General features: G+C 36.9%; 1 protein-coding gene across 13 annotated transcripts in view; it reads right to left on the bottom strand.

Annotated features, from left to right (window-relative positions):
- Nucleotides 1-13,290, bottom strand: part of SYNE2 (spectrin repeat containing nuclear envelope protein 2) — a 374,347-nt gene that overhangs the window by 237,258 nt on the left and 123,799 nt on the right. For all 13 annotated transcript variants that reach the window (XM_021941295.2, XM_021941294.2, XM_021941291.2 and 10 more), the window contains exons 12-19: nucleotides 11,320-11,484; nucleotides 10,325-10,437; nucleotides 9,343-9,505; nucleotides 7,615-7,693; nucleotides 7,175-7,362; nucleotides 5,554-5,718; nucleotides 4,480-4,629; nucleotides 1,767-1,928 (exon numbers count right to left, since the gene is read on the bottom strand). In XM_021941295.2, coding sequence (XP_021796987.2) covers nucleotides 1,767-1,928; nucleotides 4,480-4,629; nucleotides 5,554-5,718; nucleotides 7,175-7,362; nucleotides 7,615-7,693; nucleotides 9,343-9,505; nucleotides 10,325-10,437; nucleotides 11,320-11,484 — 1,185 coding nt within the window. The remainder of the gene's footprint in view (nucleotides 1-1,766; nucleotides 1,929-4,479; nucleotides 4,630-5,553; nucleotides 5,719-7,174; nucleotides 7,363-7,614; nucleotides 7,694-9,342; nucleotides 9,506-10,324; nucleotides 10,438-11,319; nucleotides 11,485-13,290) is intronic.

Below are 13,290 nucleotides of genomic sequence, written 5' to 3' on the forward strand. Positions count from 1 at the left end.
AATATTCATAGCCAGGCGTGGTGGCTCACGCCTACAGCACTTTGAGGGACGGAGGCGGACAAATCACTTTAGCCCAGGAGTTCAAGGCCAGCCTGGGCAATACAGCAAAACCCTATCTCTACTAAAAATAAAAGAATTAGCTGGGCGTGATGGTGCATGCCTGTAATCCCAGCTACTTGGGAGGCTGAAGTGGAAGGATCACTTGAACCTGGGGAGGCTGAGTGAGCCATGACTGTGCCACTGTACTCCAGCCTGGGTGACAGAGCAGAACCCTGTCTCAAAAAAAAGGAAAGAAAATATTTATTTTATGTCTACCATGTATTAAGAGCTGGGAATAACACAGGATTAAGATAGACTCAGTTACTGGTATAGCTTTACAGATATTTTTCTATGAATATAAATGCATTATATATGAAAATACAACTCTGTTTAAAAACCACAAATGAGATTACATTATCTCATTATCCATACAGCTTAGGAACTTGTATTTCTTACTTTAGAATATATCTTGATCCAATATTTTGATCCAATGAATATCTACTTAATTCTTTCTTAATAGAAATATATTTCAGTGTGCTTGTATGTTCACAATAATTTTTAAATTATTAAAAAAATTTTTAAATTTTAATTTCTACCTCATTTTTTTCATGAAAATAAATTCCAGATATAGTAGATAAATAAATACTAAAAATCAGAAAAGCACTGGCAGATGAGATGGCATGATATATTTATATAATATTTTCAAAGTAATAAAAACTATCACACAATGAAAACACAAAATGCTGAAATACACACTTTTCAGAAATGTAGGCTTAGAAAAATTATGTAAATGTTCCTTTTTATTCTAGGAACTTCCCATCTTGTTGTAATTTATGCTCTGTAGGTTTTATAGCTGAGCTGGAACTCAGTAAAAACCTCAATGATAACTCCTTTCCCAGGAGAACTAAGTGATATTAAAACACACTCTTGCCTCATTGCTTTTCAATGAGTTGACTGCCTGAGAATAAAGACAGAATGGAGATCTAACAACATGAGTCACTCTGCCTGCACTGAGTAAGGAAAGGAGAGTGGCTTCATCAGTGGGTGAACTTTCAAAGCATAGATTGTGTGATTTTTTTTTTTTTTTTTTTCTAGAAGGAGTCTCACTCCGTCGCCAGGCTGGAGTGCGGTGGTGCGATCTTGGCTCACTGCAACCTCCGCCTCCTGGGTTCAAGCAATTTTCCTCCCTCAGCCTCCCGAGTGGCTGGGACTACAGGTGCATGTGCCACCATGTCCAGCTAATTTTTTGTATTTTCAGTAGAGACGGGGTTTCCCCATATTGGCCAGGATGGTCTCGATCTCTTGACCTTGTGATCCACCCGCTTCAACCGCCCAAAGTGCTGGAATTGCAGGCGTGAGCCACCGTGCCCAGCCTGATTGTATAATCTCTTATGTGTACTCTGTACTGAGCTCTATGAGACTGAACTCACTCATCTCTTCATTGTCCTCTGGTGCAAGAGAATATTTTAACCCACAGGTTATGGCTAAGAAAATAAGTCCAAGAGCTTAACATTCGTAGGTATTATCAGTGGTCTCCTAATCTAACCTCTGCTTTCAAGCAAAATAACAACAAATGATCCAGTGATAAAATCCATTCATTTTTAAAACACCCAACAAAGAAAATTAAAACTGTAGGTTTATTACTACTTACTTTAAAACTTTCTATTTATCTTAAAACATAAATGCACAACCATGAAAGTACCCTCTTAATACTTTTACACTCCTACCTTCAAAGATTCTTCCATTGAGGTGTCCACATTATCTTGATCCAAAACAGATTTGGCTTCTGCCTCCCAGATTTCCACTTGTCCAATGAGTTTTTCAACATCTTTAGCCACTTTTAGTTGCCCTGTGAATTCTTCATCTTCTTTTTCATGTTCCTCTCCAGCCTACAACATTCAAAATTACCACTGAAAATGTCAGCATGTACATAACAAAATAATTTTCCTTTTCAAAAAGTTACATCTGTAATCCCAACTCTTTAGGAGGCCAGGGCAGGAGGATCGCTTTAGGCTAGGAGTTTGTGACCAGCCTGGGCAACAAAGCGAGACCTCATCTCTCCAAAAAATTTTAAAGTTAGCTGGACATAATGGTGCGTGCCTGTAGTTCTAGCTACTCAGGAGGCTGAGGCAAGCGAATTGCCTAAACCCAGGAGTTTGGAGCTATAAGCATGCCACTGCATTCCAGCCTGGGCAACAAAGCAAGATCCTGTGTTCAAAAATAAAAGATAAAAAAGTTACACCACTTTCTTTCCTGAAGAGTGCTAATTAAACATATTTTAACGATGTAAGATGTCATTCTTTGACAACAATAACTTTTTTTGTTTATATGAGGTCTCGCTTTATTGCCCAGGCTGGAGTACAGTGGCACAATCACAGCTCATTGCAGCCTCAACCGCCCAGGCTCAAGTGATCCTCCCACCTCGGCTTCCCGAGTAGCTGGGATTACAGGCGTATGCCACTATGTCTAGCTAATTTTTTATATTTTGTAGAGATGGGGGTCTCACTATGTTGCCCAGGCTGATCTCAAACTCCTGGGCTTAAGCCCCATCTCAGCCTCCCAGAGAGCTGGGATTACAAGTATGAGCCACCATGCCTGGCCAATGATAACACTTCAAAATAGTATATATCACTTTGCAAATTAAAACGTTTGTTCAGGGTTTCTTACTTAATTATAATATCATTCCTATCAGATAATACTTTCTCCATTTTACATGTAAGAAGATTAAAGTTTAGTAAATTATGGTAAGTGACGGTAAACACATTGCTAAAACTCATACACGATTTAAATAAATTCAGCTATTAATAATAGTAGTTGTAAAATATCAAGAAGAAACTCGGAATCAAATTTCAACAAAATTAAATATTTTCCCCATTAATAATCTATAGGTTGACATACTATAGCTTTACATGATAGATACATTATTTCTTAAACTATATGTTGACAAATTATAATGGCTTATATTTATGGAGTACACAGACACTTTTTTTTGTTTGTTTTTTTTGCGACGGAGTCTCAGTCTGTCACCCAGGCTGGAGTGCAGTGGTGCAATCTTGGCTCACGGCAATCTCCACCTCCTGGGTTCAAGCAATTCTCCTGCCTCAGCCTCCCACGTAGCTGGGATTACAGGCACCCGCCACCACTACTGGCTAATTTTTGTATTTTTAGTAGAGATGGTGTTTCACCATGTTGGCCAGGCTGGTCTCAAACTCCTGACCTCAAGTGATCCGCCTGCCTCAGCCTTCCAAAGTGCTGGGATGACAGGTGTGAGCCACTGCTCCCAGCCCAAAGATACATTCTTAAAGTTGTTTTTAATCAGATCACTATTTTATTTATTTTATTTTAAATAGAGATAGGGTTTCACTATGTTGCCCAGGTTGGTCTCGAACTTTTGAGCTCAAGCAATCCTCTCGCCTCAGCTTCCCAAAGTGCTAGAATTGAAGTCATAAGCCACCTTGCCTGGTCAAATCACATTTTAAATGTATCAGAAGACTCTAGTATTTTAAAGCACACTGCAAAAATTCAGATCTTTCAAGATTTTCTAAGTAGGCATTCTTTACGCTGGCACTCCATCATGCCAGTAGGTCCCAGACAGTTTAAAAGTAGTTTAAATAAAGCTGTGTAAGTTATCACGAAGGTGGAGCATGTCCCAAGCCACAGGTATTATATCTTACAAGTATATGATTTTTAATTTATTTTTTGTTCTTTTCCCATACTTTTTCCTATAAAGTCATCCTCCAAATTACACAACAAAACAAGGAAGAAATAGAATATATTCCCCCATTTTACAGAAAGGAAGCAAGACACACGGAGGCCAGGGGTTAGCTTAAAGGTAGCCAATTTCTGTGCACTAGTCAGAAGTAATCTCGAGAAAATAACAACTCAATTTACACTGCTCAGAGTCAGGACTGCTCTGTGAGTCTGTGAGAGCACAGTAAGTGGAGTAAGTAAGACTTTCATGCTAAAGACTTCATGAGGGAAAACATTTAAGCATTTTCCTAGGAAATGACCATACTTTAAATGTTATCTAACAATTCACACATTTACCACCATCTCAACAGTATTTTTTCTTTCTTTTTTTGAGGCGGGAGTCTTACTCTGTCACCCAGGCTGGCGTGCAGTGGCTCGATCTCGCCTCACTGTCAACTTCCACCTCCCAGGCGCAAGTAATCCTCCCACCTCAGCCTCTCGAGTAGCTAGAACCACAGGTGCGCAAACACATGCCCAGCTAATCTTTTGTATTTTTGGTATAGACAGAGTTTTGCCATGTTACCCAGGCTGATCTCGAACTCCTGAGCTCAAGCGATCTACCTGCTTTGTCCTCCCAAAGTGCTAGGATTACAGGCATGAGCCACCGTGCCTGGCAGTATCTTTTTTATTAATAGCAAACTTAAATTATTTCTATATGCAAGTGAAATATACAAAGTACGATTATTTTACCTTTATATGTTGATTAGAATTTTCAGGAAGTTCTATTGATGTATCTGTTGAAAACTCAACAGTTGCTTTTTCTTCTTTAGATAGAATATTTCCAGAACTGTCAAAAGTGGGCTGATCCTGTTTTTTTATCATCAGTGGCAGGTTCATTTCCTATACAAAATTAATTTCATGAAATTTAATACTCATATTTTATTTTATGCTAATATACATTACAAACAGGAAGTGGACGTAATATATTCAACTATATGTTTAGGATTAAACTACAACTGTGCTATAAAATGTGAGCTTTTCACATAAAACACCTATGTCTCAAATTGTTAAGAATCAGTTGAAAAAATATTTTATAAAAAGTCTGCTTTTATGAGGCACTATGCTACATATAAAGATAAATAAGGCTCGGTGTATGTTCTCAATGAGCTGAAAATCTAGTAGGCAAAACAATACTTGTTTTTCCTTCATGACAGCTCTGTAGTAAAAAGGGTTCAAGAATTAAAAGCTTTCTCAGGCATATACTCAAGAAAGGTTTAAGAATTGAAAGCTCTCATGGGCATACACTCAAAGAAAACATGTGTCCACATGAATGTCCATAGCTACATTGTTCATAAAAACCCAAAAAGTGAAAAGAATCCAAATGTGCATCAACTAGAGAATGGATAAACAAAATGTGGTATATCCATGCAATGATTTATTATTTGCCAATAAAAAGGAATGAAGTACGATTACATTTTATAATAGGGATGAACCTTAAAAATATTATGCCAAGTAACATAAGCCAGTCACAAGAGATCACATATTATATGATTCTATTATGTGAAATGTCCAGAATATGCTAATCTATAGAAAGACAGTGGATTCGCGGTTGCATAGGGCTGGGGCGGGGGGTATTGGAAGAAAATAGGGAGTGACTGCTAGGTTTCCTTATGAAGTAATAAAAATGTTCTAAATTTTTTATGGTAATGGCTACATAACTCTGTGCATATACCAGAAATCAATCAGTTATGACCTTACAATGAGTAAATTGTATGGTACATAAATCATATCTAAATAAAGCTGGAACCAATCAAAAGAACTTACAAGTTGAGTTTTTGAAACCAACTTTCTCCATCTTTTATTCAGCCTTCTCAGCTCTTTAGAAATAGACGATCCAACCACATCATTGCTGACTTCGACTAAGAAATTTCCTGCTTCATTTAAAGTAGCATGTTCTAGATTCCACTGGGCTAGTGTCTCAAAGGGTACCTACACAACACACAAGCAACATACTATCTTAATGACACAATACTCTCTTTCTATTATGTATAATAAATGTTCACCAAGGCTTTTTTTTTTTTTTTTTTTTGAGATGGAGTCTTGCTCTGTTGCCCAGGCTGGAGTGCAGTAGCGCAATCAAGGTCATGGCAACCTCCGTACCAAGACTAATCCTAAGCAACATTCTTTGCAGAGACTTTGACTTTCCCCTTAGAGGAGTCTCCCAACCCTGTTGGTCTAGCTCTTCACTCCTAAGTGCTAACTGGCGAGTGCCAGCTGTCTGTCATCACTCCTGGTCCTGGACTTCTAAGATGCATCTGATCTCTCTTTCCACATGGCTGATGAACTTACAGCAGAGGTTTCCAAACTTGTTTAGTGCATGGAGCCTTAATTGTCTCATTAATTTTTTCAGAGAGTCCCTAGGCCAGAAATATTATCTAACAGTTCCCATTTTCAGTAGTTAGGTTCAACAACTTAGTAGCAGCATGGTATCCAACAGATGGATGTTGTTGTGTCTCCTTCAAATTTTAGAGTGTTCTGTAAGTTCTCTTAGTTCTCTCTGTTAGCTCAGGGTTTCTTGGCAGTTTGGGTATTACAACCTTAGAGTGTTATTTTTCTCTGAGTTATGTACATTTTTATAGACAATCTTTAAAGACAGAAGGACTGTTGGAAGACAAAGATTTGAAATTCTAGTACTAATACAGGTGACAGAAGTGATGACTCAATCCCTAAAACGCTCTTTTTTGCACTCTTACAGTTATCACAAATTTTACTTTAACACAAATAATCTATTTTCTATTAATTTTAGTTTCTATTTTGGAAATGTTTAATCTGAAAGGCTATCTATAGCCATCTGCAACAGAAAAAAACAAATGAAAGAAAGAAAAACCACCTCAAATAATCATAGAACAGATTATTACATGAATAACACATGAAAACAATAATGAATTACATTGACAGTTCTTCCACACCCCTACACGTAAGTTAAGGTATCTTGATTTTCCTCCTCTAGAAACTCAGGAAGATTTTAGAGCTGAAAGGTTTCAACCAAATGGAAAAATAAAATTTTCTGAACAGCAGTTTATTTTAACTGTGTCTATAAGCTACCCAGTATATTAAGTCTTATTTCCTCTCCAAAGAGCTTAGCAAAACATCTCCCAAAAGCTATTACTCCATATGCAAGTTATACCTTAAGAAAGCTCTGTGTGTGGGAAGGGGGGGCGTGTATGTGTGTGCGTGACCATGTATAAAACCTATAAACCAGTGGAGAAAACTGCCTCTTGGCAATTATATTGGGAAGAAACTAAACTTTTTCCAAGACCTTGAAGAATTTTCCAAAACACTGGTGTACTCTTCTTGGTTTTCTCATCTTTGGATTGAAAATGAGGGTCACAAAACAAAACAATTAAAAAATAAAATTGAGCAGATGCTATTACACTGCAAATACCTCTTTAATTTCTTCCTTCTTTGTCTCCTCAAAGCAAGCCCTTAGTAAGCGAAGGTTTTCCACATAAGTAGCCCAACATGCCAGCACTTTTTGTAGAGTGGACTTCACATTACATATTTTTTTTCTATACATACAAACATCAGATTTCACCATCATATACTGTTTACTAATATTCTGACATTCTCCAGCTACAATATCAACAAAACAAAAAAGCAATCTTAGAAAACAATTTTTTATTAATACTATTTTAAAATATTTGCATACTAATTGACAGTGGCAAAATAATATGTACTCTGACAATATTAAAAGTGAAAGCAAGAATTTTCCCAGGAAAACATGCACATAAAACTAATTTCTAAAACATTATATAGAAAGCACAACAGATAAAACATCATTGTTAAGTGACAGTCATTCCTCAAAAAGTAACTGAACTACTTTACCCAAATTCTTATAAATTTCTCCACATTTTTGAAAAGAAGTATCAAGTCGAGCTAGCAATTCTTCTTCTTCAACAAATTTCTGGGAAGAAAACAAAAAGACAGTTTTTACTTTTAAAATTGTGCCAAGAAATCCAGATAGAGAGATACAGCCATTCAATGAAGGACATAGTTACCAAAATTTCTTTAGGGCTTTAATACTACATATTTGGTAGGAAAAGATGAAGAAGGATGGTGAAAATCTAGGAGACATAAGCTGGGTGTGAACATTAAATAGGTCTGACATCTGATAAAATTGATCTTAATGTGGTGACATGGTGTTACAATGGTATTCCTCTTGTGGAAAAAGGCAAGTTAAGTATTTATAGTAATTTCAGGATCTCCTACTTTGCACATTTGATTAATATTACATAATTGTGTCAGTTGCTCTTATTTCACATGCTTTATTAATATTGAGTACTTTTTTTAGATATATTAGAGTATGTTACAAAAAGATATCCATCACACAGAAACATTTCAGAAACTACCATTAACCAAATTCTGTTACAGAAAAATACTAAGCTAATTCAAAATTCATATTTACTTTATATTTATGTGTGCCAATAGTATGAATATTTAAATAGAAAAATGAAAATTCAACCAAGGAAAAAGAAACAGAAATACTCAAAATCTAGCCTAGTTTAGAATGATGCTTTCTGTTTGGAAACTTAGAGTGTTTAAGTCATAAATTGGAAGTAAATTTCTCTATCATTTTTTAAATTTTTACAACAAAATTTACAATCGTGGATTTTCCTTTCCCCTCTCATTTCTTTTCTTTTTTTTTTCTTTTTGAGACAAAGTCTCGCTCTGTCGCCCAGGCTGGAGGGCAGTGCAGTGGAACAATCTCAGCTCACTGCAACCTCTACCTCCCAGGGTTCAAGTGATTCTCCTGCCTCAGCCTCCCAAGCAGCTGGTATTACAGGTGCCTACAACCACACCTGGCTAATTTTTGTATTTTTAGTAGAGGGAGGTTTCGCCATGTTGGCCAGGCTGGTCTCGAACTCCTGACCTCAGGTGATCCGCCTGCCTTGGCCTCTCAATGTGTTGGGATTACAGGTGTATGCTACCGCGCCCAGCCCCACCTCATCTCTAAAAGGAGGGAAACAAAAAGAAAGACAAGGCCTAAATGTAGAATTGACATTTCTGTGATGCTGTAGTTTTAACTTAGATGTGAACATACTTATATTTAAGTCACTTCAAACATTTTTCCTATAAATTAGAAGAGCTAAAGCCAAAAAGAAAGCCTCAAGACAAAAGAAAAAATGTACTGTTTATCGTAGCTAGTAAAATTTAGTAAGTTAAGATCAAAATGTTATAAGAAAAATGTAATTACTGCATGAAACTATGAATCTGAAAAGGAACCCAAAATTAACATTTCAAGTAAGTGAAAGAAGGAATTTTTAATGAAAAAAAAGCATGGAAACCTTTCATATTATGTTAATAGACCTGGTTAACTCTTAATCTCCCCTTGGGTAGTAAGTAGTGATATTTTCTATTTTTTTACTCTTTCCTATGCTGCTGTTTGACTCCCTGTAATTCTCCTCTCCAGGCAATATTTAAGCTAATGAAATCTACCAAGAAAACCCATCTCAAAACCCAAAGAGTTAATGGGAAATCGTGCCAAGGAAAAATGCAAACACAGCACCCAGAGACAGAGAAGAGTTGCCTAAGACACAAAATTTGAAAGCTTACATGCCAGTCTTCCAGCAATAATTCCACAGATTCTCTGCTCCCATATTTAATGTTCCAAATATCCAATTTTGATTTCACTTCATCTACCAAACCAAGAACTAAGCACGTGTAGTAATGAAATTCTAGAAGTAGAATAAATTTTTTCTCCAAAATGTTGTTGATTCTGGAAAACAGTGCAGGTTTTGGAATTTAACTTAATATTATTGACCAAATGTGAGAAATCTGTTCAGCATTTTTAAAAATACTGAGGCTTTAACTCTTTCTTTTAAGCACATGGAACTCAGATGTATCATTGTCTTTTTCTTTTTTAAACATTGTAAAACAAACACTGTGACTAGATATAAAACAATAAAACATAAAACACAACATTTTCTGAATAAACTATTCCCCAACTGACAAATCCTATAATAAAATGTTGATCTATGAAATATTTTACTAAATCTGAAAACTTTCATATCACTTAATGAAACTATAATCTAAGTTTATATATTAAAAGTTTTCATTATAAAGGCTAATACCCTCTCACTATTCTAATAAGTTGCTTTTGAGTAATGAGAAAAGATAATCAATTAAATAATCTCAATATTTATAGTATTTTACAGTTTATAAAGTGCTTTCATATCCCTCCTCCCATTTGATCCAGTTTCCCGGTAAGACCTGAACAGGGCAATTATCATTAACCTAAATTTATGAAGGTGGAAACATGCTCAAAAAGAGAGTGACTTATCCAAAACCAAGATACAGAGCTCAGTTTCTGAATGTTTTCCATCACCATATTCTAACATTCAATAAAAAAGTAGGTATGTTGCCATAATATCTGTAACGTTACCACTATATAAAATGTGAAGATACTGTTATCAAGATTTAAAGGAGAATACTTGGTAAAAATTATCTAAAAATCTGTATTTTGTGGTCTCTGTAGTACCAGTTGTTATTCAAACGTGAATAGTACTAGCAGTTGTGAAATGGTAGTGTTACACACCGTCTTTTCATTTCCTCCAATTTCTTAGGTGGTACCAATGGCAAATAATTTTCATCTCTATTTTCAAAGGTAAGGAGAATGTTCGAATGATGCGCAAATCTATCCATCAGGCTCTGAAAAGAAATTCAGCATGACATAAACCATATTTATTGTCAAACACTGTATAATTAAGGGTTTGTCTATCTCACTTGCATTTCATCTTTTTTCAAAAAAAAATTCATAAAGCCCTCCCCACAACCCACTTTTTTTTATTGTTTTAAGACACAGGGTCTTGCTCTGTCACCCAGGCTGGAGTGCAGTGGCGTGATCATAGCTCACCGCAGCCTGGAATTTCTGGATTCAAGGGATCCTCTCACCTCAGCTTCTCAAGTAGCTGGGTCTACAGGCACACAGTACAATATCCAGCTAGCTTCGTTTTTTAAAAAATTTTCTATAGAGGTGGGGTCTTGCTATATTGCCTACGCTGAAACTACCCCCTTTAACTAAGATTTTGTGAACAAACATTTTCATCATAAATGTTTTAAATCTGAACATTTTACAGACAGGCAGACCATAGTTTCTTTAGTAAAACCATTATTACAATCTTTTATTTACTGGTATATATTCCATTCCTTTGTAGGCTCAAATACCATAAATCTCACATAATTTTTTTCATGCCATTTTAGTAAGAACCCAAGTCTCTCAAATTTTAAATCAGGCTCCCCCTTCTTCACCCTCCCACCCCTTGACCTTTTTTTTGGTCAGACTTTATTTAGAGTTGCTTTAGAACTCTATCCTTATTTAGATTCTATCCTTATTGTTTCAACCTTAAACTAGTACAATGGTCATGAATGTAAAGTTATGTTCTAGGTCCCAAAAATCCCCAGAGGAATAATTGTAAACCATCCTCAAATAACCACTACTCTCCTTCTCTTCTTTTTAGGACAAAGTCTTACTCAAGAACAATCCCTAACAAAATATATGTTTTTCTACATCTCTTTTTTTTCTCTTCCAACCTTGAATAAAGTCATTTTCTCTTGTATCAGAGTCATGGCTTGAGAGTGATCCTGGGAGGCTGACAAATCTTCATCCACAAGCTCTTCTACCTCCTGGAGCCAAGCTTCAGTTTGATGGAGGGGTGGGGGCAAGGCATAATTCAGCTTTATTTTCCATGCATTAATCTGAAAAAAGAAAAGAAGAAGAAGAAGATATTCTTCAGTAGAACTTTTCTAGTTTATTTCTTCACATACAGTATGTTTGACTCTTTGAAGTTTCTCTGGAAGCCAAGACTGATAAATGAGATCCATTATCATGGAAATCTTCATCAATGGGTAAATTTCTTAGTTTTAAATATCACTTAGCTACTTGCTGACCAGGAATATAATTTGTTCAAAAGCTGTAGGAAAAGAAGGCATAAGAAAAAACAAACGTTTTGATAAATCCACAATAAGATATGCGGGAAATTCAAAAGATTAAAAGCACACCTCTAAGCGAGGATAGACTATCCTACTGAATGACCATCATTTGAAATGCTGTGTGTCCTTGTGTGCTCTGACACTACAACTACACCTTTGATACAGATTTATAACTTCTCCCCAATCTAGCCCTAACTGTATATCCACGTGACATATCTCTACCATATCTCCCGAATATCTGTCCTTCACGAAAAGCACCACCCATCCCCAAATCCAGGTACATCTCCTCCTTCCTCAGCCTCCCACCACTCCCTGCATGCACAAGCAGGTGAGAAACACACACTCTGACTGCTTGCTTCTCCAAATACTTGCTGTGTCTTCGCTCTCGCTGCCCCTGCTACCGGGATGTCCCCTCGGCAAGCACTGTCAAAACTCACTCGCACAGTCGTTCATTCACTCACTGGCCAAACATTTATGAACAAGCTATTGTGCTAAGAGCTGGAGATAAAGATACAGAAAGCTTCTGGCGTGGACAAAGGACCATGTGATGGTTACCCATCATTTAATGCTATGCAGCAGTTAGGAGAAAATTAGATGCACAAATGCCAACATGGAAGCACCTTAAAATACACTATGTTCAAAAATAAAAAGAAACAACATATAACGTCAAGGGTGCACAACTTAAAAATACATGCACAGGTCGGGTGCAGTAGCTCACACCGATAAACCCAGCACTTCAAGAGGCCAAGGCAGGAGGATCGGTTGAGCACAGGAGTTCAAGACCAGCTTGGGCAACATGGTAAAAACCCCATCTCTACTAAAAATACAAAAATTAGCCAGGAGTGGTGGTGCACACCTGTAGTGTGACCTATAGTCTCAGCTACTCAAGAGATTGAGGTGGGAGGATCACTGGAGCCCAGGAGGTCAAGGCTACAGTGAGCCATGATCATGCCACTGCACTCCAGCCTGGATGACAGAGTAAGACCCTGTCTCAAAAACAAAACAAAACAAAAATATACATAAATTCAATCTATATTATGCAAAAACATAAAACACATTAAAGATATCAAAATTGTGGCTCAAGGAGAAAGGAGAATGGAAAGAAGGTATGAGTATAAAAGGAAATCAACACACAATTAAGCAAATGAACAAAAACAAGAGTAGGGCCCTGCCTAGCTCCATGTGTCGTGTATGAATGGAAGAGCAATTTAATACAACCCCCTATGTCAGAGTGTAAACCAGATAAATGAAAGCCACAGCTCTTGCCTGAACTACCTATCCAAAGAAGCAGCCAAGAACATGGTTACAGGAAAGTGTGATAAGTGATGTCACAGAGCCAGGCAGGCGAAGGTTGCAGTGAGCCAAGATCGCACCACTGCACTCCAGCCTAGGCGACAGAGTGAGACTCTGTCTCAAGAGACATATATATATATATATATATATATATATATATATATATATATAGGCATGGTGGATCATGTCTGTAGTCCTAGCCACCTGGGAGGCTAAAGTAGGAGAATCGCTTGAACCCAGGAGGTGGAGGCTGCAGTGAGCCGAGATCACACCAGTGCA

Source organism: Papio anubis, chromosome 7, assembly GCF_008728515.1.
Source record: "Papio anubis isolate 15944 chromosome 7, Panubis1.0, whole genome shotgun sequence".
In the NCBI taxonomy this organism is placed as follows: domain Eukaryota; kingdom Metazoa; phylum Chordata; class Mammalia; order Primates; family Cercopithecidae; genus Papio; species Papio anubis.